Here is a 24,246-nt window from a genome sequence, read left to right as displayed (position 1 = left end):
TAATGAATAAACAGAAAAAGGGCTTCAAAGCAGACAAGGCCAGTCTTTGGGAATGCCTGCCCCTCCCATAAATGTCTCACTCCCTGGTCCCGAGGTCACTCACCTTTGTCCATGAGCTGGTTAAAGAGCAGAGTGTTGGAGAAGAAGAAGAGATAGGCAAACATCTGGGAGGCTATTTCGGGGTGCACTTCATACTGGTGGAGTAGGTCCAGCGTAGCCTGGTAGATCAACACAACTTTACGTATTTCTTCAGGCAACTGGGACGATGCCCGCCAACCTTCCTGGCCCTCACTCTGGAAGGGGTTACACTCCAGGAGGGCAGGTAGAGATACATACAGAGACTGGACAAGGAAGAGACAAGAAATACACAAGTCCAGGATTCAAAGCGCTGGAGGTTTAATGTAGGAAGCAATTCTGCATTGGCCAGATGGTGACCTAAACGGGTCTTACGCATCTCTTGTTTCCATGATCCCATAACCAGCTCAAGCCCTGCTGTTCTCAAACAAGGAAGGACATATTTCTTGCCCCCTCACAGACTAACCCCTTGTGACGTGCAAGCTTGCTCAGCCCTGTCCCTAAGCAATAACTTAACACCAAACACGGTGGCCTGTTGGTCTCAGTCTGTTTTGGGGAACAAACGGAATGTGAGAAACAAACTACCGTAGATCTTAAGTGAAAGGAATGTGCCAGTTCTATGCACCCACATGGTAACTGAAGATCTAATACACATGCTATGGAAAAAAGGCAGACGACAAAAGCAGTCTCCAATTAGAAAAGGAGTATTTGTGGCACCTTAGAGACTAACAAATTTATTAGAGCATAAGCTTTCGTGAGCTACAGCTCACTTCATCGGATGAAGTGAGCTGTAGCTCACGAAAGCTTATGCTCTAATAAATTTGTTAGTCTCTAAGGTGCCACAAGTACTCCTTTTCTTTTTGCGAATACAGACTAACACGGCTGCTACTCTGAAGTCTCCAATTAGAGACTCTTTCCTTTGGGCAAATGAGGAAGGTTGAAAAGCAGGGTCCAATCAGAGCTTTTGCTAGGTACACAAATGAGACAGGATAAGCATCAACCAATCAGAGAGAGGGAGAGGCTGCTGGACTAGTGGAACAATCTTTCCACAGGGGGAAAAAAAGAGCTACAAATAGAATCAAGAAGAAAAATAGTCCATTTCCCAGTGAGAGGCCAAGTCTGTAATCACCAGACCTGGCAGGAGGAGCTGGTGGAAAGGCAGCATCATGGGTCAAGTTTAACTTCTCTTTCAATGGAAACAAGTCCCCACCCAGCAGACACAAGCAGCCTTTCTCTGAGTCCACACTGCACACACTGTTCAGCGCTCCGTAATGAGCGCTTGCAATAATGTTTCGCTCCAGGGGCCTAACGGAGAGAGTCCAGAAGGAATATTTCCATCATGTACATGAATCGATTCATTATATGCAGGGCTATTACCATACAGTAAATCACAAACGAGCTGAGGAAGGCTGGACCCGCTATCCCAACAACTCTTTCTACTGATCTGTGGGCTACCCATTTCTTCCTGGCTTCCTGTGTCCTGGTCCCTTGTTTCCAAGTCGCTAGCCATGCAGAAAAATGTTCCATCGTAATTTCACACTCTCCTCAGGCTGTGACAATCATTGGGACACTTGCGCCCAAAGGAAAATGAATCCAAAAGTTACAAGGAGGAGTGAGGGAGAAAGTGAAAGCGACTTAGCTAAGCTATTCACTAATGGGGACACTGTAATGAACAAATGCCTCCCTAGGAGACAGAGTTAATTCTTCAGGGACCTCTCAGGCTGACACCTGCCAGAAATTCACTGTGAACAGTTCAAGGTACCCGACATGCAACTCTCCACCACTGCCAATCACCTGCCAGGGTGATTATACTAAAACTTGCCCGGTTTGCCATCTAGATTCTTATACAGCATAACATCTTTCAAAGATCATGAGGCACTCACATACTATGGTAATGGGGGGCTCATATTAGTAAACAGCATCCGAGCAGCTCGTAATCCTTAATGGATTTTATCCTCACACCCCACATGAGAGCTAGGAACATCTCCTCCTCTTTTTACAGGGTACATCAAGTTCTTTGGGGCAAGGTCTCTCTCTTACTACATGTTTGTGCTATGCCTTGCCCAATGGGCCCTTGATCCTGGCTGAGCACTGTAGGCGCTGCTGTAATAGAAAAAACAACAGCTAAATAACTTGTGCAAATGAAGGGCCATCCAAAAATATCTACGTTGTTTAAAAAAAATCAACCTGTTTGATCATTTCTGACCCCTCAAAAAATCATTTCTGACCTTAAGATTCACTCTTCAGTGACTAAAGAAAGTTAGGGAAAGTCAACTCCCCTGGTGCCTTGTACTGCATCCTAAAGACCAGCATTTTTTAACACAGAGGAGGTTTGCAGGAACCAATATATCTGTTAGAACTCAACACATAGAAGAACCTGCTATCCCAGGACAGGATGGGGGGGGCGATTTCAGGCATGGGTGCTCATTTGGGAGACTTCTCCCCTCCCTCCCCTGTCATCTCCCTTTGATTTCCAATGAGACACTATCAGCACAAGGCTCCTCTTCTCCCTTGGCAGCTCTCTGGATTAAGCTGTACATTAGCAGGAGGGAGGGGGAGGTGTTGGGGGTGCACGTACCTTGGAGATATAATAGACACACTGCTGAAAAGTATACATGATCACTTCCTCTAGGACTGTCATGGCTTCCTCACTGGCTGTGATGGTTGAAGAGAACAGAGACTCCTTAGAACCTAAAGGACAAAGACAGCAATGGAACGCGTCATAGCAAAGGGCTCCAAACCGGGCTACCGGGTCTGTTAGTTTAGTAGAAGAATAGTCTCTCTGAGGGTCAACTTGTGATGTTGTATTTCATTATGCAAAGTCTACTGACACACACCAAACTGTCATGGGTTTGCTACTGCAAAGAAAGCATGGCTAATGATTACAGCGTGAGATTGGGAGCCAGAAGTTTTGGATTTGATTTCTAGCTCTTCCACTGACTCGTGTGCTTTTGAGCAAATCACAGCTTCTTTGTGCCTCAGCACCTCAGTCTATAAAAGGGGGACAATTATCCTTTCTAATCTCACAGGAAGGACATGACTCCTACTTTAGCAATATTGGTAAAATGCATTAGGATCCTGGATGGAAAGGGGTATAAAAGATACAGAACTCTTGATTAACAATGTTGTAGCAGCAATAGTTCCCTACCGGGAGGCATAATTTACACTGCTGTCTTGCAAAGGCTCCCAACAGTGATGACTATTTCAAAGAGCAGGAGAGGAGCTGGCGTGGAGGAGAACTGATGCTTAAGTTATTTCCTACAGTCACTCTAAAATGGAAAAAAATCAAGAAGCAGATGCATCCTTGGGACATTCACAAGTATGCACAACTTGCACTACTTTACCTAGCCACTTGATGTCCCCATTGCACTAGTGAAATTAAAACTGAAGGCGCGTTTATCTGGCTTGACTTTAAGAAGCTGGACAGCTCAAGATGGCTCCTTTAAGACAGAGGTTCAGAAAGAGAAGCCATTCCCATCTGAGGCCATTGGTGAATATGGTGCTCTCATTTTAGTGGACAGATACCCACATCACAAAGAGCACATTGACACTGTCACCAGTGCTGGCAGTCATACCAAAAGGCCTGCGGATGAATGCACAAGACAGAGCTTCTGTTCCCTAGCAAAGATGGTCACTCCAGAGCAGAGTGCAGAGCAGACACACAGAGGGGAAGCTTGCACTTCCATTGCCCAGCTGAACACCTCCTATTTATGCAGAGGATGAATTTATGACAGCAGTCTCCAGGGCCGTGACTGCAACCCCCTGAATGCACTCCAATACAGGAGAACTTAGCTGGTTCTCCCTTTTCTTCTCTCATTGTATCATCTTTGCCAGGATCCGCCTGCCCCTTAGTCAATCTCCAAAGGATACAGCACTGGAGACAATACAGATTCATACTGGTGCCTTCCCTTTCCACAGTGGCTGGGAAGCCATTACAGGATGCCACGTCAAGAGTCAAAAACTCCAACCCTGCCTTCTGCTGGTGCCTTTTCCTGGCTCTCCCTTAAAGACATGAAACTGCACCTCACTTTCCTCGATGCCTTGTGAGCAGGGAGTGTGTATAGAAATCCAGCTCTAATAAACATGGGGTTGCCACAGCAGTGGCTGTTAAACACATATATGTTGTATTTCTGGGTGCTGAGAGGTTGTGGGAGGGTTAATATTTCCACTACAGACTAACATTTTTCATAGAATCATAGAATCATAGAATATCAGGGTTGGAAGGGACCCCAGAAGGTCATCTAGTCCAACCCCCTGCTCAAAGCAGGACCAAGTCCCAGTTAAATCATCCTAGCCAGGGCTTTGTCAAGCCTGACCTTAAAAACCTCTAAGGAAGGAGATTCTACCACCTCCCTAGGTAACGCATTCCAGTGTTTCACCACCCTCTTAGTGAAAAAGTTTTTCCTAATATCCAATCTAAACCTCCCCCATTGCAACTTGAGACCATTACTCCTCGTTCTGTCATCTGCTACCATTGAGAACAGTCTAGAGCCATCCTCTTTGAAACCCCCTTTCAGGTAGTTGAAAGCAGCTATCAAATCCCCCCTCATTCTTCTCTTCTGCAGACTAAACAATCCCAGCTCCCTCAGCCTCTCCTCATAAGTCATGTGCTCTAGACCCCTAATCATTTTTGTTGCCCTTCGCTGTACTCTTTCCAATTTATCCACATCCTTCTTGTAGTGTGGGGCCCAAAACTGGACACAGTACTCCAGATGAGGCCTCACCAGTGTCGAATAGAGGGGAACGATCACGTCCCTCGATCTGCTCGCTATGCCCCTACTTATACATCCCAAAATGCCATTGGCCTTCTTGGCAACAAGGGCACACTGCTGACTCATATCCAGCTTCTCGTCCACTGTCACCCCTAGGTCCTTTTCCGCAGAACTGCTGCCGAGCCATTCGGTCCCTAGTCTGTAGCGGTGCATTGGATTCTTCCATCCTAAGTGCAGGACCCTGCACTTATCCTTATTGAACCTCATTAGATTTCTTTTGGCCCAATCCTCCAATTTGTCTAGGTCCTTCTGTATCCTATCCCTCCCCTCCAGCGTATCTACCACTCCTCCCAGTTTAGTATCATCCGCAAATTTGCTGAGAGTGCAATCCACACCATCCTCCAGATCATTTATGAAGATATTGAACAAAACGGGCCCCAGGACCGACCCCTGGGGCACTCCACTTGACACCGGCTGCCAACTAGACATGGAGCCATTGATCACTACCCGTTGAGCCCGACAATCTAGCCAGCTTTCTACCCACCTTATAGTGCATTCATCCAGCCCATACTTCCTTAACTTGCTGACAAGAATGCTGTGGGAGACCGTGTCAAAAGCTTTGCTAAAGTCAAGAAACAGTACATCCACTGCTTTCCCTTCATCCACAGAACCAGTAATCTCATCATAAAAGGCGATTAGATTAGTCAGGCATGACCTTCCCTTGGTGAATCCATGCTGACTGTTCCTGATCACTTTCCTCTCCTCTAAGTGCTTCAGGATTGATTCTTTGAGGACCTGCTCCATGATTTTTCCAGGGACTGAGGTGAGGCTGACCGGCCTGTAGTTCCCAGGATCCTCCTTCTTCCCTTTTTAAAGATGGGCACTACATTAGCCTTTTTCCAGTCATCCGGGACTTCCCCCGTTCGCCACGAGTTTTCAAAGATAATGGCCAAGGGCTCTGCAATCACAGCCGCCAATTCCCTCAGCACTCTCGGATGCAATTCGTCCGGCCCCATGGACTTGTGCACGTCCAGCTTTTCTAAATAGTCCCTAACCACCTCTATCTCTACAGAGGGCTGGCCATCTCTTCCCCATTTTGTGATGCCCAGCACAGCAGTCTGGGAGCTGACCTTGTTAGTGAAAACAGAGGCAAAAAAAGCATTGAGTACATTAGCTTTTTCCCCATCCTCTGTCACTAGCTTGCCTCCCTCATTCAGTAAGGGGCCCACACTTTCCTTGGCTTTCTTCTTGTTGCCAACATACCTGAAGAAACCCTTCTTGTTACTCTTGACATCTCTTGCTAGCTGCAGCTCCAGGTGCGATTTGGCCCTCCTGATATCTTTCCTACATGCCCGAGCAATATTTTTATACTCTTCCCTGGTCATATGTCCAACCTTCCACTTCTTGTAAGCTTCTTTTTTATGTTTAAGATCCGCTAAGATTTCACCATTAAGCCAAGCTGGTCGCCTGCCATATTTACTATTCTTTCGACTCATCGGGATGGTTTGTCCCTGTAACCTCAACAGGGATTCCTTGAAATACAGCCAGCTCTCCTGGACTCCCTTCCCTTTCATGTTAGTCCCCCAGGGGATCCTGGCCATCTGTTCCCTGAGGGAGTCAAAGTCTGCTTTCCTGAAGTCCAGGGTCCGTATCCTGCTGCTTACCTTTCTTCCCTGCGTCAGGATCCTGAACTCAACCAACTCATGGTCACTGCCTCCCAGATTCCCATCCACTTTTGCTTCCCCCACTAATTCTACCCGGTTTGTGAGCAGCAGGTCAAGAAAAGCGCTCCCCCTAGTTGGCTCCCCTAGCACTTGCACCAGGAAATTGTCCCCTACGCTTTCCAAAAACTTCCTGGATTGTCTATGCACCGCTGTATTGCTCTCCCAGCAGATATCAGGAAAATTAAAGTCACCCATGAGAATCAGGGCATGCGATCTAGTAGCTTCCGTGAGTTGCCGGAAGAAAGCCTCATCCACCTCATCCCCCTGGTCCGGTGGTCTATAGCAGACTCCCACCATGACATCACTCTTGTTGCACACACTTCTAAACTTAATCCAGAGACACTCAGGTTTTTCCACAGTTTCGTACCGGAGCTCTGAGCAGTCATACTGCTCCCTTACATACAGTGCTACTCCCCCACCTTTTCTGCCCTGCCTGTCCTTCCTGAACAGTTTATAACCATCCATGACTGTACTCCAGTCATGTGAGTTATCCCACCAAGTCTCTGTTATTCCAATCACGTCATAATTCCTTGACATCACCAGGACCTCCAGTTCTCCCTGCTTGTTTCCAAGGCTTTGTGCATTTGTATATAAGCACTTGAGATAACCTGTTGATCGCCCCTCATTCCCAGTATGAGGCAGGAGCCCTCCCCTCACATCTAGCACATCTAGCAATGCTTCGATTTCAGTCCAGATTTGCAGTCCTGCCAGCCCCATATGCTGAATATTTGTGCAGCTGGATGAAGCGCTTTCCAAATGCAGCTTGTCAGAAAACTTTTGCCTTTGGAACAGAAGAGAAGGTCTCGACAGCTTTGCCAAACTAGCCCCACCCCCACCACGTTCCTCTGATGTGGAATCAAAAAGAAGGAAATTCCATGACATCATCCACCTGACCATTCCCCAAGTCCCATTTGCAGATGGTTAATGAAGGACTTTTCAGCCACACATACTTTTGGGGCAGTTCAGGGACGTAAGTTGGTGAATTTTTAAGGCTCAGGAAAGTGCGGGGCTAATAGGACTGAATCAACCCACCATGTGTAATGAAGGCATTATAAACTTCCACATACAGCGCTGCTTAATGCACCTGAATCCTGGACTACAGCCCCACTCACTATTCCAATAGCAGGACCCCTCACTGCTGTGCCAAGAAACCTTAGTCCCAATCTGATATTCTAATCCTGATCTATTTGGAACAGAGACCGCTACTCACACTGAACTCTATAAAGGCTGGCAAATACCCACTCCACAGCAGGCTGAGACCACTCCAACTCATTTCACTTGTGACCTGAGGTTGATGCAAACCCAAGTTTCTGAAGTGAAAAGCCAATGTAATCATTTAAAAACACGGCCATAATAAGATTTTCAAATCTGACATGAAAAATAACATGGGCTATGCAGAAGAAAACCTTGGTGCTCATCTGTTTCAGGCAATTTAAATTGAAAGCCAAGGTGCTAGGGAATCTGCCAGTGCAGGATTTCAAACCAGAAAATAAGGAGCACAGACAAACATAGCCAGTCCCTGTTATGAATATTTCTGATCACATGCCAGGAGGTGGGGGTGACTGCAGAGAGGGGTATGCAGACACAAGGGATAGCTCTTCCTGGGACCCATATGTAGACTATGGATTCCGTAAGGTCCTGAAAGTACTCAGTACGATGTGATCTGTTTAAGGAAGCCCCCAGTAACACATTGGGTCCTGAGCGATTGTCACCCAAGTTGCCCTCAAGTTGCTCAGCTGTTGTCTAAAGCTTTTGGAGAATAATATTCAATAGGAAGCCAGCCCCGGGTTCGGTTAGCGATCCAATTGGGCCCTGGTGCTGATTTCTGTGAATCTATTTTAAGTATTCACCAAACAGTTTCAACAAATATTTTTCAGCCTATGGGCTGGTTCACAAACAGTTCGCTTTGACTACTCTGTATCCTTTATTTGTATTGCCTGACCGGTCATCTAAATCACATGGGATCAGGAGAGAAACGAAAAAGAAGTAACACATTTTCTGGCAAAAGTTTTCAGGCAAATATTAATTAGTGCTACGATTCATGAAGCTTCTTGGATTGGCACATGGCTTCATGAATACCAGGTCATCCAGATACGCATGGATGATATGTCCCCACAAGGCTACAAACTGAACATGGGGCTTTTAGTCAGAAAAATATACCCAAATCAGGGTTGGGTTTTGTTTGTTTTGTTTTTTTTTAAACTATTCAATCTGCTCTAATTATAGGACAGAATTGCTCATACAGCAAGGTCTAAACACCTGCATTTCCCAAGGATACAGCGCTTTTCTCAGACTATTTCATATCACCTGAGTGTAAAAGCAATTCCTAAATGCAACAAGGGTGTTAAAAACATGTGCCAGGAGAAACACCCTCACATGTAGAATGATGGAGGCCAGCACAGGGTTTCTCATCGTCATGCATACCTGGAATCCCCCCATCTCTCACAAAACTCTCCCCCCATTCAGCAATCTGGGAAAGGGGGGTAGTCATGGCCCCTGGTCTAGACAGACAGATAGCAATGAATGGGAAGGGGAAAGGTGCAGGAAAAAACTCTCCTTTTCGTTCGCCAGCCTGTGGGTTCAGTGTGCTCCAATGTACCAGCTAGACTTTGAAAATCAAAAGTATTTTGTTTATTCTCAGGATACAATTTTTTTATTTTTAAAAATCTTCCCACAGATATTTCCTGAGGGATGTCAAGAGGCCAAACTACTGATTTTAACCTTTCCCTCACCCTCTTGTTTATGTTATTTCTACTCCTCTTGATTCATCAAAACCTGCGCAGGCACAAGATGTATTTATATGACACTACGCTGCTCCCTCCCCCACCCGAGCCCCACCACCCTCCCAGCTGAGCATCAGCCCGTGGAATCAGGATGGCCCCAACTCAGCCATCCAGCTCAATTCACTTAAACACCTGCTTAAACTTAGCCTCAGGCATAAGTTCCATTGATGTCAATGGGGCTTAAGAACGTGCGGAAAGTTAAGCCTGTGCCTAAGTGCTTTGCTGAACAGGGCTGGACTTCAGCGCTCACTTAAGTGCTTTGCTGAAGTAAGGCCTGGAATGGGCAGGGGGTAAATCTCTCCCCCGTATAAGGCCCGGGAATTTTAGGCAAATGTCGCTCACCCCACAAACCCAGAATGCCCCTTCGCTTGCATGCTTGCTGCCGTCACTCTTGCACATGCCATGGATTTCACTTTCCCAGAGACCAGTCCCACTAAGGGAACAGACCTATTTAAAGAATTCTCTCTCTGGACAGCAACCCAAGTCTAGCTGTTCCCACCGATTACAGCCCAGTAGGGAGCAAACGCTACCTGCCAGGGAAGACAAATGTCCCAGAACCCCTCCAGGAATATGAGAGAAGAACGCAGGCAGGTGTTCATCTCAGAGACCCTTCAGCTACTAAATGCCAGCAAAGGAAGGAGAAGATCCGACACCAGAGAGCAGCAGAGGGAGGGGCTGGTGCTAAAGAACAGAAGGACTGAGATTCACAGAACATTGGATTAGCTGCTGCAAGGAGAGCCTGCTTGGATTTGCCCATGGCCAATTTAAGCAGAATTCTCCAGGCATGTTACCCAGCATGTATCTGGGTAATTATCATCCATCTAAGCACAATGACCTAGAGTTCTGAGTACTGGAGATTTGGTCCAGGATGTTTTTCTCCCACCCTCCTCCAGTCCTAGTGATCAGCAGTAAATGCCCACCGTCATCTTCCTTGACTTTTCATTCCTTGTAAGCTTGCTGGCACTGTAAATATATTTCACCTCTCTCTATCGGTAGTCCCCTGCAAGCTGAGCATCATCCATTTCTCTCATCTTTGTAGACTGTACTTATCCATAGTAATATTCCAGTTATGAGACCCATCCTGTGGGGTGTGGGTTTTGCCAGCTATACCATAACTGACACCACTTAGTAATGCTTCTAGTGCTTCGTTGTTTCCCACATTCCTGGATAGAACTGGCAGAAAAAAATTGAATTTCAAATTTCTTTACTCAGAAAAACAGGGACAAATTTTTTGCAAGATGTTTTGTGAAAAGCGTTCCCGGTTTTCAGCCAGCCCTACCCCAGCATTTGTGCATGGACACTTCTGTGCATTCATACGGTTATCCTTCATCTTCGGTTTCAGAATGAGCCAGTCTTTTTCTGCCTGAAGTGCTTGCTCTGCCTTTTCTTAACCAGTGTAAAGCCTGCCCAACAATCCTTGCCAGTGTTGGATCCAGGAATGATCAAAGATTTCCCTTAGTGATGTAAAGGCAACCTTATGACCCAATAAGTGGAGATTCCAACTAGAAGAGAAGCCATCCTAAATCTGCTTTTTACCAACAGGGAGAAACTGATCAAGTCTGTGAGAATAATAAGGAAGCTTCCTGAATTCAGAATAGTAAGGACTGGATTCACAGAATGCAGCTGTACAAGGGCAAGACTAGGGATCAGGAACGCACATTGTGAGAAATGAAAATAGGGTGAAATCCTGGCCCCACTGAAGTCAATGGGAGTTTTGTCATTGACTTCAGTGAAGCCACCATCTCACCGCAGCGAATAAGGCCCAGTCAAAGGAAGTATTGAAACCCAGCAATGCAGAAAGCAGCTAGGTCACCCTAAACAACACCCTAATTAAGAAGAAAAAGACTGCAGTTCCAGTGAGGCTTCATAAAGCGTTGTTCAAAGAGAAGGATACAAAATGACATCAACTGTACTGTGATGGGAAAGTGGAATGGTGAGCAAAGAAGAAAAGAGAGACCATTAGGAATGGCCGACTACCAATAAGGGCTGCAAAAATGGAGAGAGAGACTTTTACAAATTTCCCTGGGGTGACAGTGTCTGTGCCTATGCCCTGTGTTCTGCGTGTGTGTTGGTGCAGAGGGGAGGGGGGTATTAGACACAAAATGGGGCCAATAATTAATGAGGAAGGAGAGCAAGGGCGGGATTTTCAAAATCACTCTGCGTTAGCCTAGCTCAGTGGTTCTCAACCAGGGTACAGGTACCCCTGGGGACACTCAAAGGTCTTCCAGGGGGTACATCAACTCCTCTAGATATTTGCCTAGTTTTACAACAGGCTATATAAAAAGCACTAGCGAACTCAGTACAAACTAAATTGCATACAGACAATGACTTGTTTATAGTGCTCTGTATATTGTACACTGAAGTATAAGTACAATATTTATATTGCAATTGATTTATTTTATAATGGTATGGTAAAAATGAGAAAGTCAGCAATTGTTCCGTACTAGCATGCTGTGACAGTTTTGTGTTCTTATGTCTGATTTTGTAAGCAAGTAGTTTTTAAGTGAGGTGAAACTTGGGGGTACACAAGACAAATCAGACTCCTGAAAGGGGGACAGTAGTTTGGAAAAGTTGAGAGCCACTGGCCTACCTCTCTCCCACTGCAGTCTGTGGGAGGTTTGCCATTAATAGCAGCAGGAGTAGAGTCGGGCCAACACTGAGTGCTTTTGACAAATCTCCCTTTAAATCAACACAGACTCTACAATGGTGAGAAACATAAAGAAAATAATTTGGGACAACTGGGAAGCCCTTATCCAAACAGTGAGGAACAGCAGGGATGGGCATACTCAGATGATGGTGGGGAAGCTGCCAGGCTGCAAGAAAACCCAGAGAAAGATTCAGAGAAAAGATAAAGACCCAATTAGTTTCAGGATCCTCCCTTGACATCGTACTGAGCCCTGCAATGGAAGAAGTGAACCCCAACTCCCAGGGTTTATCATCTCACTTTCCCAGCAGCTGCTCATGTGCACCCTGCACTTTGTGAGGGCTTCAGTATTTTTAGCCTACAAGCACATTTTTTAGAGCTCTCACTGATTAAGAATGCACCCGCTGTCCCACCCTCCCACCCACACGTTGGTCTTTACATCTTGTATCAGCATGGGAACCAAGATAGCATAGGACATGGAGAGCATCCAGCACTCAGCTGGTTTGGCTCTTGAGTCCTTTGCTCCCTCTCCCTCTGAGGGGAATGAGAAAACAAAACGAGGCCATGCTGAGAGTGAAGCCTGGCTAATCCCCTCACCATATTAGACTCCCTAAGGCTCCAAGCTGTCACCACTCATTTGATAAGGGGGATTATTTCCCTCTCAAGTGTTCACAGGGCTGGAGGACTTAGCTTAGCAGCTCTGAGAGTTAGTGGTGCTTCTAGAGGCACCGGTAATACTGAGTAACCAGGTAGCCAGTCTGGTCTGCGATCTAATGGATTCACTTCACAGGGTGGAGAGAGAGGTGAGGCTGCAAAATCCAGAGCAAGGGATAGCAGCCAGGCAGGGTTTTCCAGCTGCAGCCTGGAGGACTGGGCAGCCTGCGGAATACTCACAGAGCCTCCTTACTGATGTTGCATCCCTTTCCTCTTATCTCAGTGGCCAGGACTAAGGGGTCAGGGAAAGGATCTTGTTACCACGGGTATCAGTATGCAGATACCAGTCCATTCTTGGTGACAGAAGTCACAGTGACCGCTTGGTTGCAATGGGATCCATGCCTCAAAATCATATCCATTCATGGCTTCAAAAGGCTACATGCAAGAGCTCATCATTGCACAAGCCCCTTCTGACAAGGTGCCTGAAACCCAGTAGGGCCAAGGGAGTTCCCTGGACTCAAAGGCAGGTGGCTTGGTACCCCATGCAGATATAAGGGAGATGGGAGTAGTCCTCTGGTGAGAGAGGATCTAGGGCGTGAGCTGAGCAGTCCGGAGGGAGGAACCCTGGGAGCAGCTAAGCCTGGGGAAAAGTTTGATCTGAGCTTTATTATCTTATTAATAAACCAAAATCCCAGGAAGGAAGTCAGTTTTGACTCTTCACAATATGGGGACTTTGTTTTCGAGCCAGTTGGGAAAGGCACTTGCTTAACACTAACTAACTACTAATACTAACTATACTACTAAGAGGTAAACTACTAGATACAATGGACACTGCCAAGGCAAGACCTATGGGACATTCCACCTAACCGTCACCAGCGATAAGAAGGAACTGCGGGGGTGGTGGGTCGGCAGGGCTCTATATCGAGCGCCCTGAAGGCACGACTCCAGGGGGCGCCCAGGCCGACCCGACAGATGCTGCTAGGGGGAAAATCTTCCAGCTGCCGTGCACATGCACACGCACACACCTGATTGGAATGGACATGAACAAGCACTTGAAGAAGAACCTCCTTTTCACTGTCTGTTTAGAAGGGACTCTTGAGACACACAAAAGCCCTGAGTTTAAGACTGACTTTCAATCCAGCCTCCTTTGCACCTGCAATTCCACAGGTGAGCAATTCTGCACTCAGGATTGAGCAGTGGGGAGCAGAGTGAGCAGAGCCCATCAGGATATTCAAGCTTCCACATGCTGTGGGTGCCTTGGCTTAATCTCCAGCGGACATGCCACAAAAGGCGCCACAGTTGATCATTCAAGAACCTGCTCAGGAGAGGTCCCAGAGGGCTGGTGGGGTCATGAGCCCTGTGGGTGAAGTTCCCTTACTTTCCACAAACTCCAAGACTCTCGTAGGGCACATCTGGCAGACAGAGGCAACATGGTGGTCTCTGAAGTCAGGATGGAAGTACCTAGCAATGGAGGAAAACACCAACAAACCAGCTTGGTGCTACAGCGCCCCCTTTGCCTGACGTGTCACACAGCGGGCATACGGCAGGGGAAGTTTTGTACTGAGGAGACATAACAGCATACAGAAGCATGTGTCCTACCCTTGACATCCAGCTCCTCCTCCAGGCTCTGGATGTAGATGGGGGATTTCTGTTGGATAAAGTACAGGAGCTCAATGGAGTTGGACATCCAGAAGAGAATGTGCTGCAGGTCCGGGACCAGGTCTGTGACAGTGAAGCGGGACAGGGATCCAGGATCCTGACTGGTGAGACAGAGAAGGCAAGAGGAGAGTTTCAGACTCCAGTCAGGACAAAGCTGGTTGCAGTTGCAGTCTCTCTGTGCGCACGAAGCCCCTGGCTACGGAAAAGGCTTGTGCCCCTCTCAGAGGCTGGCGATGCAGGATTGTCCCAGTGGGAATGAAAAATGGATACACCAGCAGCACAGACAACACTCCAGTATTTTATACTCTCCTGCGACTGCATGGACACACTTCTCCCAGACACACTCAGAAGTTTCAGAGTGAGCACAGTCACAGACTATTGCCAGCACAAATACTATGGTCTTGAAAATCAAACCCAAACCAAACTCAGCAGCTGGCTTCCCCTGGGGGTTACGGATGTGCTGTGAAACTAGGCTGCTGCTACAAGAGGGACCTGTGCTGCCAATCAGCAATGGGATTCCTGTTCCCTGGTCAGTGGAAAGGCCACAGCCCAGTTCCCCAGGGACCAACTGCTGGATCTCAGTGATTTGCTAACCATCCTGAGAACCTCCTACCTGCTGATTTACAGCCAGGTGCTGAGCACCTCCTGAGAAATGCTGAGCAACCTCAATCGGAGCTGAAGGTGCCGAGTGTTTCCCAGGCTCTTAGGAATTAACAACAAGGCTAAAGGAGGTCACATGATTCCTTCTCCCCTGGTCACGCAGTACGGTGCAGTGGCAGCCAACAGTGGGATACAGGAGTTTGGGGGACACGGAAACAAATCAGGAGAAAAGTGATGGGTCAAAAATAAAGCCTGGAGCAGACTGCACTCCAACAGGATCATCAAGACTCGGCAAGATTCTCGGAAGTGAGGGGGAATGTCAAGTGCCCAACTTGAGACACTTGATTTTCAGAAAGTGGTGAGCACCTGTCCTCTGAAAACCAGCCCCCTTTTAAGGTGTCTCACATTAGGCTTCTACAAAGCACACTTGAAAGTCTTTCCCAGAGCCCTGCCCTATTAACAGTAGCCCCCAATCCCCAATCTGGAGAGCCCAAGTGCACTAAAGCAGCACAGAAACTGAAAAAGACTTTCTGCAAAAATGCTCTTAACAAAGGCAAATTTTGGATCAAATGTTTATTTTAACACTTTGGCCTCATATGAAAGGCGCTCAGTCAATAGGAGCTGAAAGCGCTCAGCTCCTCTCAGGATCAGGCCCTTTATATAGCATTGCAAATGCTAAGGAGACTGTTTTCAACCATCTGGATTTTGCCTGTGAATTTAGTGCTGATGACTGGCTCTCAATCCAGAGGCTGAGTACAGTACAGAGAGCAGCAACCCTCTTGAGTTAACCAAAGACCTATAAAAAAATTTTTTTTTAAAGCATCTGGAAAATTTCTTAACTAGCAAAACACTTTTCATGCTATGAGAACTCAAAAATGTTTGGAGGGGATTTCTGATAACTTTATAAAACAAGCTCACTTTAGACCAACCATGAAGAATTTCAGCCTCAAAAGATATTTTTCTGAAGAATGTTTTAAGCCAGTAAAAAAAATAGGGACTTTGGGCAAAAATGCTTCATTGCTAGCCACATTTATCGGATTGCTCGCCCAACACAATAATGAACCAACACCTGTACACAGCCCCAAACTGAAGAAGCTGATCTACATGGCTGTAACAGATGGATAGGTTTATCTTTACCACACTGTGATTTACCATATCCCCATGAAATTCCTTAGCAACAAGTCATTTGGCTGCCCCGTAGTTCACCCCTGGATTTTACAGCTTCACTCTTGGGCATCGTACCCTCTGAGCCCTGAGAAGTGTGTCTATCACCCTGGAGCTCATGGTTACCTCAGGGGATCAGTGGGCATTCCATACACAGAATGTGGGAGGATCAAGCTCAGTGCTACTGGACGCACACACATCGGCTCTGCGTTTGCGGCTCCTTTTGCAGTCAGTGGCAGCGAAGAGTCTCTTGAACTTGTATATCCCCTGCTGTAATCCCCTTTCCCTGCCCATACTCTATGCGGCTATTACCCTTTGCAGGAGGTAGCTCTGCCCAAGGTTCCTGCTCACATCTATTATGGCTAATTTTAAGATGACACTCCCCAAATCTCACCTCCACTGGGTCTGAGACATACACAGGGCCAAAGTCTTCTAAAGAGACTAGTGTCTTGGGACCTCCGTTTTTGGAACGCCGACCTGTGAGACACCTGAAAAGGGTCTGGATTTTCAGAAAGTGGAGAGTACTTACCTCTGAAAATCAGGTTCCTTTAGAGTGTCTCAAGAGGGGCACCCAAAGGAATAGCCACTTTTGAAGAGCTCGCATTTAATCTGAAGAAATGAAATAATATCAACCTTAGTTTGAAGAGCGTGTGGCTGGGCTTCCCAGCTGCTGGCGATAGCTGGCACGAATGGCGAGACTGCCAGCGTGCAAGAGTTAAACACGCAGCAGCACAACTTCACACAAGAGGGGAAACGCAAGACTGCAGTCAAGTGTTCTGAAGTATTAATTTACTAATTTATCTCTTCTGATATTCAGAAAAATAGAGTAAGGAAAAGTGAGCCAACACCAGGCCTCTGGGGGACGTACTGGGGTTGGATCCAGCAAAAAGACAGGAAGGAGTGAGGCCATTAACCCATTCAGCGCTGTGGAATGTACAACGTGCATCCACCTGCAGTCCACATGCATGTAACCCCTGACTGTCAAGGAATCATATCACTTCAGGGAGTGCATGTGCAGGGTCCTGGTATAAAAGTGCATCACAGGGGCTAACATGCAGCATGGCCCAGTGGCTAGGGGCAAGGACTAGGACTGGGATTCGGGAAACTGCAGCTCAATTCCCAGTTCTGCCATTGACCTGGTAAGTGACCTTGGGTGAAGTCACTCCTGCTCTCTGTACCTGTTTCCCCTCCTACCCTTGGTCTATTTAAGCTCTCTGGGGGACTGTCACTGTGTGTTAAACACAGCAGAACCCCCAGATGTTACTGTAAAACAATGAAAGGAAAGTCTCTATTCACCCACCATCTGTGCTTTAAGGGCCTACATTTTTTTCAATGGCCTCCAGTTCTGCTGGCACTTCACTATCTAAGGGCATGTCTGCACTTTGAGCTGTGGATACGATTCCAAGCTAAAGGAGACATACTGGTGCTAGCTCTGATCAAGCTGGCGTGCTAAAAACAGAGCATAGCCTCGGTAGCTCAAGAGATGAGCTGCCCCAAGTACACACCTAGCATCTCCGATGGGCACGCACTCTGGGCAGCTAGCCCCTCCTGCTGCTGATGCTGCTATGGCTATGCTCTATTTTTAGCATGCTAACTCGATGAGAGCTAGTACAGGTATGTCTCCTTGAGCTGGGAATTACAGCCCCAACTCCAAGTGCAGATGTGCTCTAACTGCATGTCTGACTGCCAGCATCTGCAGTGCAACTAACTGCTGGTGGAAAAATGCAACTGCAACATCAGAAGCTGGGCTAAAGCTGCTTTTAAAAAGTGGCCTTTCATTGCTCTTTACATCACTAGTGCATTTGGGTTTTTCCAGGGGTGAGGATATAGTGAGGCCAGCAGGCACCTCTGCTAGCCATCCCCTGGCCATAGTACAGCAGTGCCTTCCATATACCCTTATGAAGGGCACAGACAGCAGGGGTGCTAAAAGCTTTATGTCCTTGTTTCAGCAAGGTAGTGAGTCAAGCTGTGTGAAGTTTTGAAACAGCAAGTCATTGCAAATAAAAAAATATATAAAACGTTTTCGTTTTCTCAAATTTTTTGTTTGTTTTTCTAAACGAACAATTCGCCAAAACGGACACGACTTCACAAAATGTTCCTGTGTCGCTGAGTTTGCATTTTTCGCAAAAAAAAGGTTGTGTGTAAAAAAATGTCGCCCAGCTCTGGTGGTGAACCAAGCAAGAAACCCCCACCTAAATTAGACATTAGCAGAGGCACCTTGCTGAATCAGGGCCTGTATATTAACAATGCTGCCTTGGCATAATGCTCTTTACAGAACTTCCCTCTTGGTCAGTCCGAAGGCAATTTCTCTCCCTGTACGTGCAGCTCTTTCTCTATTCATAAGAGGAAGCAGGAGTGGGGCAGGAGGGAGGCAGAGAGAGTAAAGACAGGTGATACTTACTGCTGGGACTGCTTCTCGGCCAGTTCTTTCGTTTTCTCCTAGGATAATGGGAGGGGGGGAAACATAAGCGAATATGAGAAAACCATAATGCAGAGAGAGACAGGGATGCACACACACATGCACGCACACACAACGCCCAGGGGGAACAGTACTATCTGCATCAGGAGCTTGGGATAGTTTTGTCAGGAAGACCGAGAGGGCTGGCTATTCTGTGCTTTATTGGAAGGCAGAGCAAAACTTAGGTTAAGTGATTTCTTTTTCTTGTGCCAAAAACTATATTTAAAATGCCTATTGGAGACTTGCTCCATATCTAATGCATCTTCTAGCAACTGCAGCTGTTCTGCACAGACAGTTAAACGAAAGGAAATGACGCACAGGTGCTATGGCGACAAGCACGCTCCATTTGCTAATATAATTACAATACATGTTGCAAGTGCACAAAAAGGAATGGGGTGGGAAGGAACGAGGGAGCCTGAAACTATGCAATTGCCTAGAATATAATTACACAGATATACCCTTATTCTTTGTTACAAGGTACAATATGCAGGTGCTTATTTCAGGGTATGTTGCCCACTGGGATTCCTGTTTCTGTCTGACTGTGCCCCCCAGAATGACTGTTATTTCAGTTCTGATTTGCTGCAGAGCACTAAGGTTTTATCTGCATGAATCCTTCCCCCCGAAGTTCCCCACCATTGCCACCACAGAGGCAGCTGCACCAGTATTAGTCAGGCTACTGCCATTCTAATCACTGTGTTTTCTTAAACTTGCTCGGGGCCAGGCTGCATGGCTTAAAACGCTGGCAGCTGCCTGCAGCCATATCTGGGTAGCAACGTTGAGAAACAAAGTCTGGTGGAAACGAGGCCAGAATGGCATCGCACGCTGCAGGAGAACGAGGTGATCTCTACCAGGGAGAAAATGTACAGACCCTGATTCCACTCAGTTACAGTGAGTGCATTTCCTCCACTCACACTCCCTGGCAGTTAGGCAGCAACATGGAGGGTCGTGATGTACGGTAGCTGGCATTCCTGCCCAGTGACCAGGCATACGGCTAACAATGACTCCGGCCTGCAGCGACCTCCAAAACCAGACCTCTCCCATACAGCAGCAGTGGTCTAATACCCTTCCACTCAGGCTCCAGTTTGTGCTTCAAGGCCATTGGCTGAGAAAGGAGGGGCGGCCCTGTGCAAGGCTAGGGGCTACCCCTTATCCTGTTATTAGAGCTAACCCAGGAGGGGTTGAACATCAAACATTTAACAGGGGGTTGGCCTTTCCTTGCACCTTCTGACCACAGCAATCAACACCAAGCAGCCCCTTCTGACCAAGCCCCTGGGACCTCTCAAACCACTGTGGCGGGAGAGGGGACAAGACCTCCGATTGATGAACAGGGTGGGCTCCTCATCAACAGACCCTCGCAGGATAGTTCAAGGCCTGCAAACCTCTACGAATTACATGGGGATCTACAGTGCGGCTCAGGGGTGCCACCCTCTTTAATCCAGAAGAGCAGCCTGGGCAGACGTCCAGACGGAGCCTCACAAGCGGGGACTTAGTGTCCATGGGCTGCAGAGCTGGGTGACAGGGAAGGACGGTGGTGATTTGCTAAGTGCAGCCCTTGGGCCCCTGGAGCCACCAGTGTGGCCCTTGGCTGGGAAAAGTTTGAGTGCCCCACCCTAGGCTTCGAGTTCACAGGGGCTGTTATTCGGAGACCCTACCAGCACCTGCTGCATCCCCAGCACTACCCCGTCCCCTGACTCCCCGAGGAACGCTCACAGACTGACCCACACTGTGCTCTGAATCATCCTGGCTGACTTGAGCAGCAGCTGGCCGAAGTCGCCCGGCTCAAAGCTGGTGGCGGAGTGCTGGATGCAGAGGCACAAGAGGAAGGCCGGTGTCAACTTGTGATCGTCACCCCCAGGCTCGATCAAGGTCATGATCCGTCTCACCAGCACGTCCTCGGCAGCTCGCTCAAACTCCAGCTGCAGCCTCTTCCGGGCTGATCGTTGGCCTGCGGTGGGGGAGGGCCCGTGCTTCTTGGAGGAGGGGCCCCTCTCCTTGAGCTGGCTGCCACACATCTTACAGGTCACGGGTGCCTCGGGGTCCGAGGCTCGATGCATAGATTTCAGCCTCATCAGCGTCTGCGCAGGCAGTGGCTGGGCCCTCGTGGGGTCCTTGTAGAGAAGCAGGTAGTAAAGCCCCAGGGACAGCAAGTCTCCGTGGTGCAGCACAATCGTCGTTACCACTTCGGAGAAGTTGATGGACACACTGGCCCCCGGGATGAGCTCAAGGATCAGCTTCTCCTCCGAACGGTGTCGGGAGCGGCTCGACAGCTTGAGTCTCCTGATGGTGCAGTGAAGGGGCAGGATGTCCGGGGCGAAGAGGCTGATGCTGGGTTTGCTGGACTGAGTCCTCTGGCCCACTGTGTGCTGCTCGCGGTTCAGCAGGTAAACCAAGCTATCCTAGATACAAGCAGAAAAACAGGTAGCAAAGCAGGTACGAGCCATGAGCAGCTGCACAAGTGACTTGATCTGACAGGAGGTAAAGCCATTAAAATAGCTTTCTCTCTCTAGTTACTCTGGTATCTTGACTCATTGGTGCCGGTTGCCTCTTGCAGTTCCCTGGGTGCCCACAACACACATCTTTGCACATCTATTTTTTATTCCAAACACTGCAGTGCTTTCCCCAAATTATAACTTGAGTTGGCGTAGCAGTGACTCATGCGGCAGAAGAGACATGCTACAAGAGACAGGACGTGGAGCAATTAGCATGCAATGGCTCAATTTACACTGCAATTGCTACGTAACTCTACCGTGACTATCGCCTCAACACATGTACCGGCTAATACATTTGGTACCGTTACACAAGTAACTGCGCAACCTGCTTCCATCCCACTTAACTACAGCTGGGAAGGAAGGTTATATAATTCCTCTGACATTGGCTAGCTACTCCAGTATAATGAGTGCCAATAATTAACATCAAAGATTAACAGCACCTTTCGGGTAGATGGATGCAGAATGAGCAAACTACCTTTCCCAGGATGCATTGCAAAAGGAGCAAACAGATGGAGACATGCTGCACTGCCCCACTATATTTGATGTCATCTGCTCGTTTGCGAACAGTAAGGGACAATCACTTCATTGCCTCTTGCCACCTCTACATGACTAACAGAGCATGCAGTCATACACATCAACCCTCCAGATACAGCTGGTCAACCCTCAGGGTGGCTCTGGCCCTCAGCACGCTCTCACATTAACTCAAATGAGTTCATGTATCACTAATCACTGCTCTGTGTCACTCCATAATTGGAACTGGGACATTCTGGAACTCAGACATAAATGGAGTGTCACTCTCTCCAAGGTCAAGATCGGTGGGTTTCATTTGCTCTCCGTAGCACTTTTTTCTTTCCCACCTTCCACTCTCAATTCCCTTCTCAGACTACAAAAGGGGCGGCAGCTAAAACGAAATCACATAGGACCTACATCTGCCCTCAGTTACACAACTGCATCTGTCACTGACTTCCATGTGTGAGGACAGAGCAGGACCCATTCTCTCTTGCACTGGCAGTGGGATCTAGTGGTCAAAACTGGGGATAAGGAACCAGAACACCAAGGCTCTGTTCCTGACTTTTCCACTGACTGGCTGTGCAACATGGGGTAGCTCACTTAACTGCTTAGTGCCTCAGTTTCCTGATCTGTAAAATCGGATAACAACAGTTGTTCTAAAGGATGGCAGTGCACCCTACAGTAGGCAGAGGTAGCACAATAACAGCTGGCAAGGACTATAAGATCTGTGTTACCACAGAACAGAACACGAAATGTTAGCAAATTCTGGCATGACAAACCAGCTAGTAGGTCAGTAGCTGGAAGACAAGTCCTACTCGCTGCCAGTACTCAAAGTGCAGGCTGGGTTTGGGGAGTGGTTGAAATTTCCCACATGACCCAGAGCAGCTTCAGAGGTAACACCCCATGGAAACGAATGGAGGCAGCTTGGAGCTCTCAGTCATTGCAGGCTGCCTGGCTGCAGACTCAGGCAGACAGCCCTGCGTGGGCCAACAGTAGGAAGGTTTTCATCACACGCATGAAGGCTTTTTTTTTTTTTTAATCATGAAATCTTAAATTCTGCAAGGAAAGTTCCCTGATCGCCCCTGGCAAGTGCCTTTGCCAAGCCCCAATGGTATCTATCATGCTGCCCTACGGCACACTATACATTGCAGCGGCTTTGCACTGCATTCACCGTAGTGCTTTATGGGACATTCCCAAAGGGCAAACCCTGTATATTCTGGGTAAACCTTAATGTCAGGCTGCCTGTGCCCACTCCACCCTTATTCCTGGGCTCTGATACAAGCTGGACTTGGCTGACCTGAGCAGCTGACTCTCACGCCTGTCCATGTCTGCTCTAAATCGCAGGTTTCACCAGGGCTCCAAAGAGACGCAACTTTAAGAGGAGCCAAGGACAATGCTCCAAACAAGCAGGAGCCCTTGCAGCAAAGTCAAGAGACAAGACATCTGCTTAAATATTGTCTGAGAAAACTCTACTCTTTCTCAAAACCCCTGGCAGGGGCAAGCCACAACTGCAGTCAGCCTGAGTGGCTCTCGGGGTTACTAGCAGAAGCTAGTTCTTTCCCTCAGCATCTCCGTGCCAGGATCCCCCTTTCCTTGAGGCAGAGGATGTAGCAGCCCTCTCTCCGAGCATGTCTCCGGACTCCAGGAGAATAGCAAATGCCATGCAATAAAGCATCTCAGTGTCTGAAAACCCACACCTCTCCACGGGACCTAGGGCACCTGCCGGGACTGTCAGGAGCTGATGGCATGGGCTGTAGAGGGACTGCACAGACCGTCAAGGTAAGTAAAGCCTCACAGAGTGGAAGGCTGGGTGCTTACCTGCTGGTAACTGTAGCCCTGCAGGAGTAGGAGGTGAGGGGAGTGGTAGAGGGAGTACCACACACTGCTGCCATTCCGCTCTGCCGTGGGGGCCTGCTGCTCATCCCTCGAGTTCTCCAGGCCGCGGATGGTCTCGGGCAGCGTGGAGTAATGTCTCTTGAGCTGCTCCTCCTCCAGCGAGCCCACATGACTGAGGCTGGTCTCACTCACGCTGCGTCGGAGGGTTGGTGGCGTGGAGTGTCGCTTGCATCCCGTCAGCAGGGTCATGGTGCCCTTCGCACGGTTCCTCTGCAGCTTCCGAGCCTGGGCATTAATGCCTAAGGATGAGAGCAGTGTTCAGTGCTGGGGCATGCAAAGAGCTGCCCTGTCTTTCTGCCCTGTGCCAGTCCTGCTTGGGGAATAACAAAAGTGAGTGTTGGCCCTGGGACCAACACTCAGCCAGCAACTGAGCCAGCCACGGCCCAGATACCAAAGTGTGGGCTCTCTGAATGCGGCTTTCACTCCCCAGGCCTGGCTTCACCCTGCCAAATAAGGGCCATGGAGATCTCTCTGTCTATTCATTCTTGGGCCACCATTTTATCTCTGGACACTCCTTCATCACTGCCCAAACACATGCCTTTTAGTCAGCTACTACCATAGATGGAGCCATAAGAGAGCCCTAGCATAGACAAGACATGTTCCCAGACATCACACAAACTGCCTTTACATCCTGCCTGTACTCCCCTGGTCAGACTCTGCCCAGAACCCGCTGTCACCTGCCCCAGAATCACAGGGCATTGAATCCTACAGTCCCCTAGAACCTGGGGCTGCAGCTGGACTATATCATTTGCCATCTCCAAGCCAGCGGGCCAGCATATTTAAATCATCATAAATAGATGCATCGCTTGTGAGACTGAACAGCAGAGGAGCTTCTTAAGAAAGGACCCTTAGTCATATTCTGTCTGGAGATGAAAACT

The 24,246-nt window shown here is 48.1% G+C and overlaps 1 protein-coding gene across 5 annotated transcripts in view; it reads right to left on the bottom strand.

The window, feature by feature from the left end:
• RADIL (Rap associating with DIL domain) overlaps window positions 1–24,246 on the bottom strand; it is a 77,264-nt gene that overhangs the window by 17,778 nt on the left and 35,240 nt on the right. For all 5 annotated transcript variants that reach the window (XM_038419785.2, XM_043494219.1, XM_043494220.1 and 2 more), the window contains 6 exons: window positions 23,291–23,607; window positions 20,192–20,869; window positions 18,417–18,454; window positions 14,192–14,352; window positions 2,654–2,766; window positions 104–341 (listed from right to left, as the gene is read on the bottom strand). In XM_038419785.2, coding sequence (XP_038275713.1) covers window positions 104–341; window positions 2,654–2,766; window positions 14,192–14,352; window positions 18,417–18,454; window positions 20,192–20,869; window positions 23,291–23,607 — 1,545 coding nt within the window. The remainder of the gene's footprint in view (window positions 1–103; window positions 342–2,653; window positions 2,767–14,191; window positions 14,353–18,416; window positions 18,455–20,191; window positions 20,870–23,290; window positions 23,608–24,246) is intronic.

Source organism: Dermochelys coriacea, chromosome 10, assembly GCF_009764565.3.
Source record: "Dermochelys coriacea isolate rDerCor1 chromosome 10, rDerCor1.pri.v4, whole genome shotgun sequence".
Lineage (NCBI taxonomy): Eukaryota > Metazoa > Chordata > Testudines > Dermochelyidae > Dermochelys > Dermochelys coriacea.
Note: the sequence above shows the minus strand (reverse complement) of the source record. Positions and strands in the feature narration are given on the sequence as shown.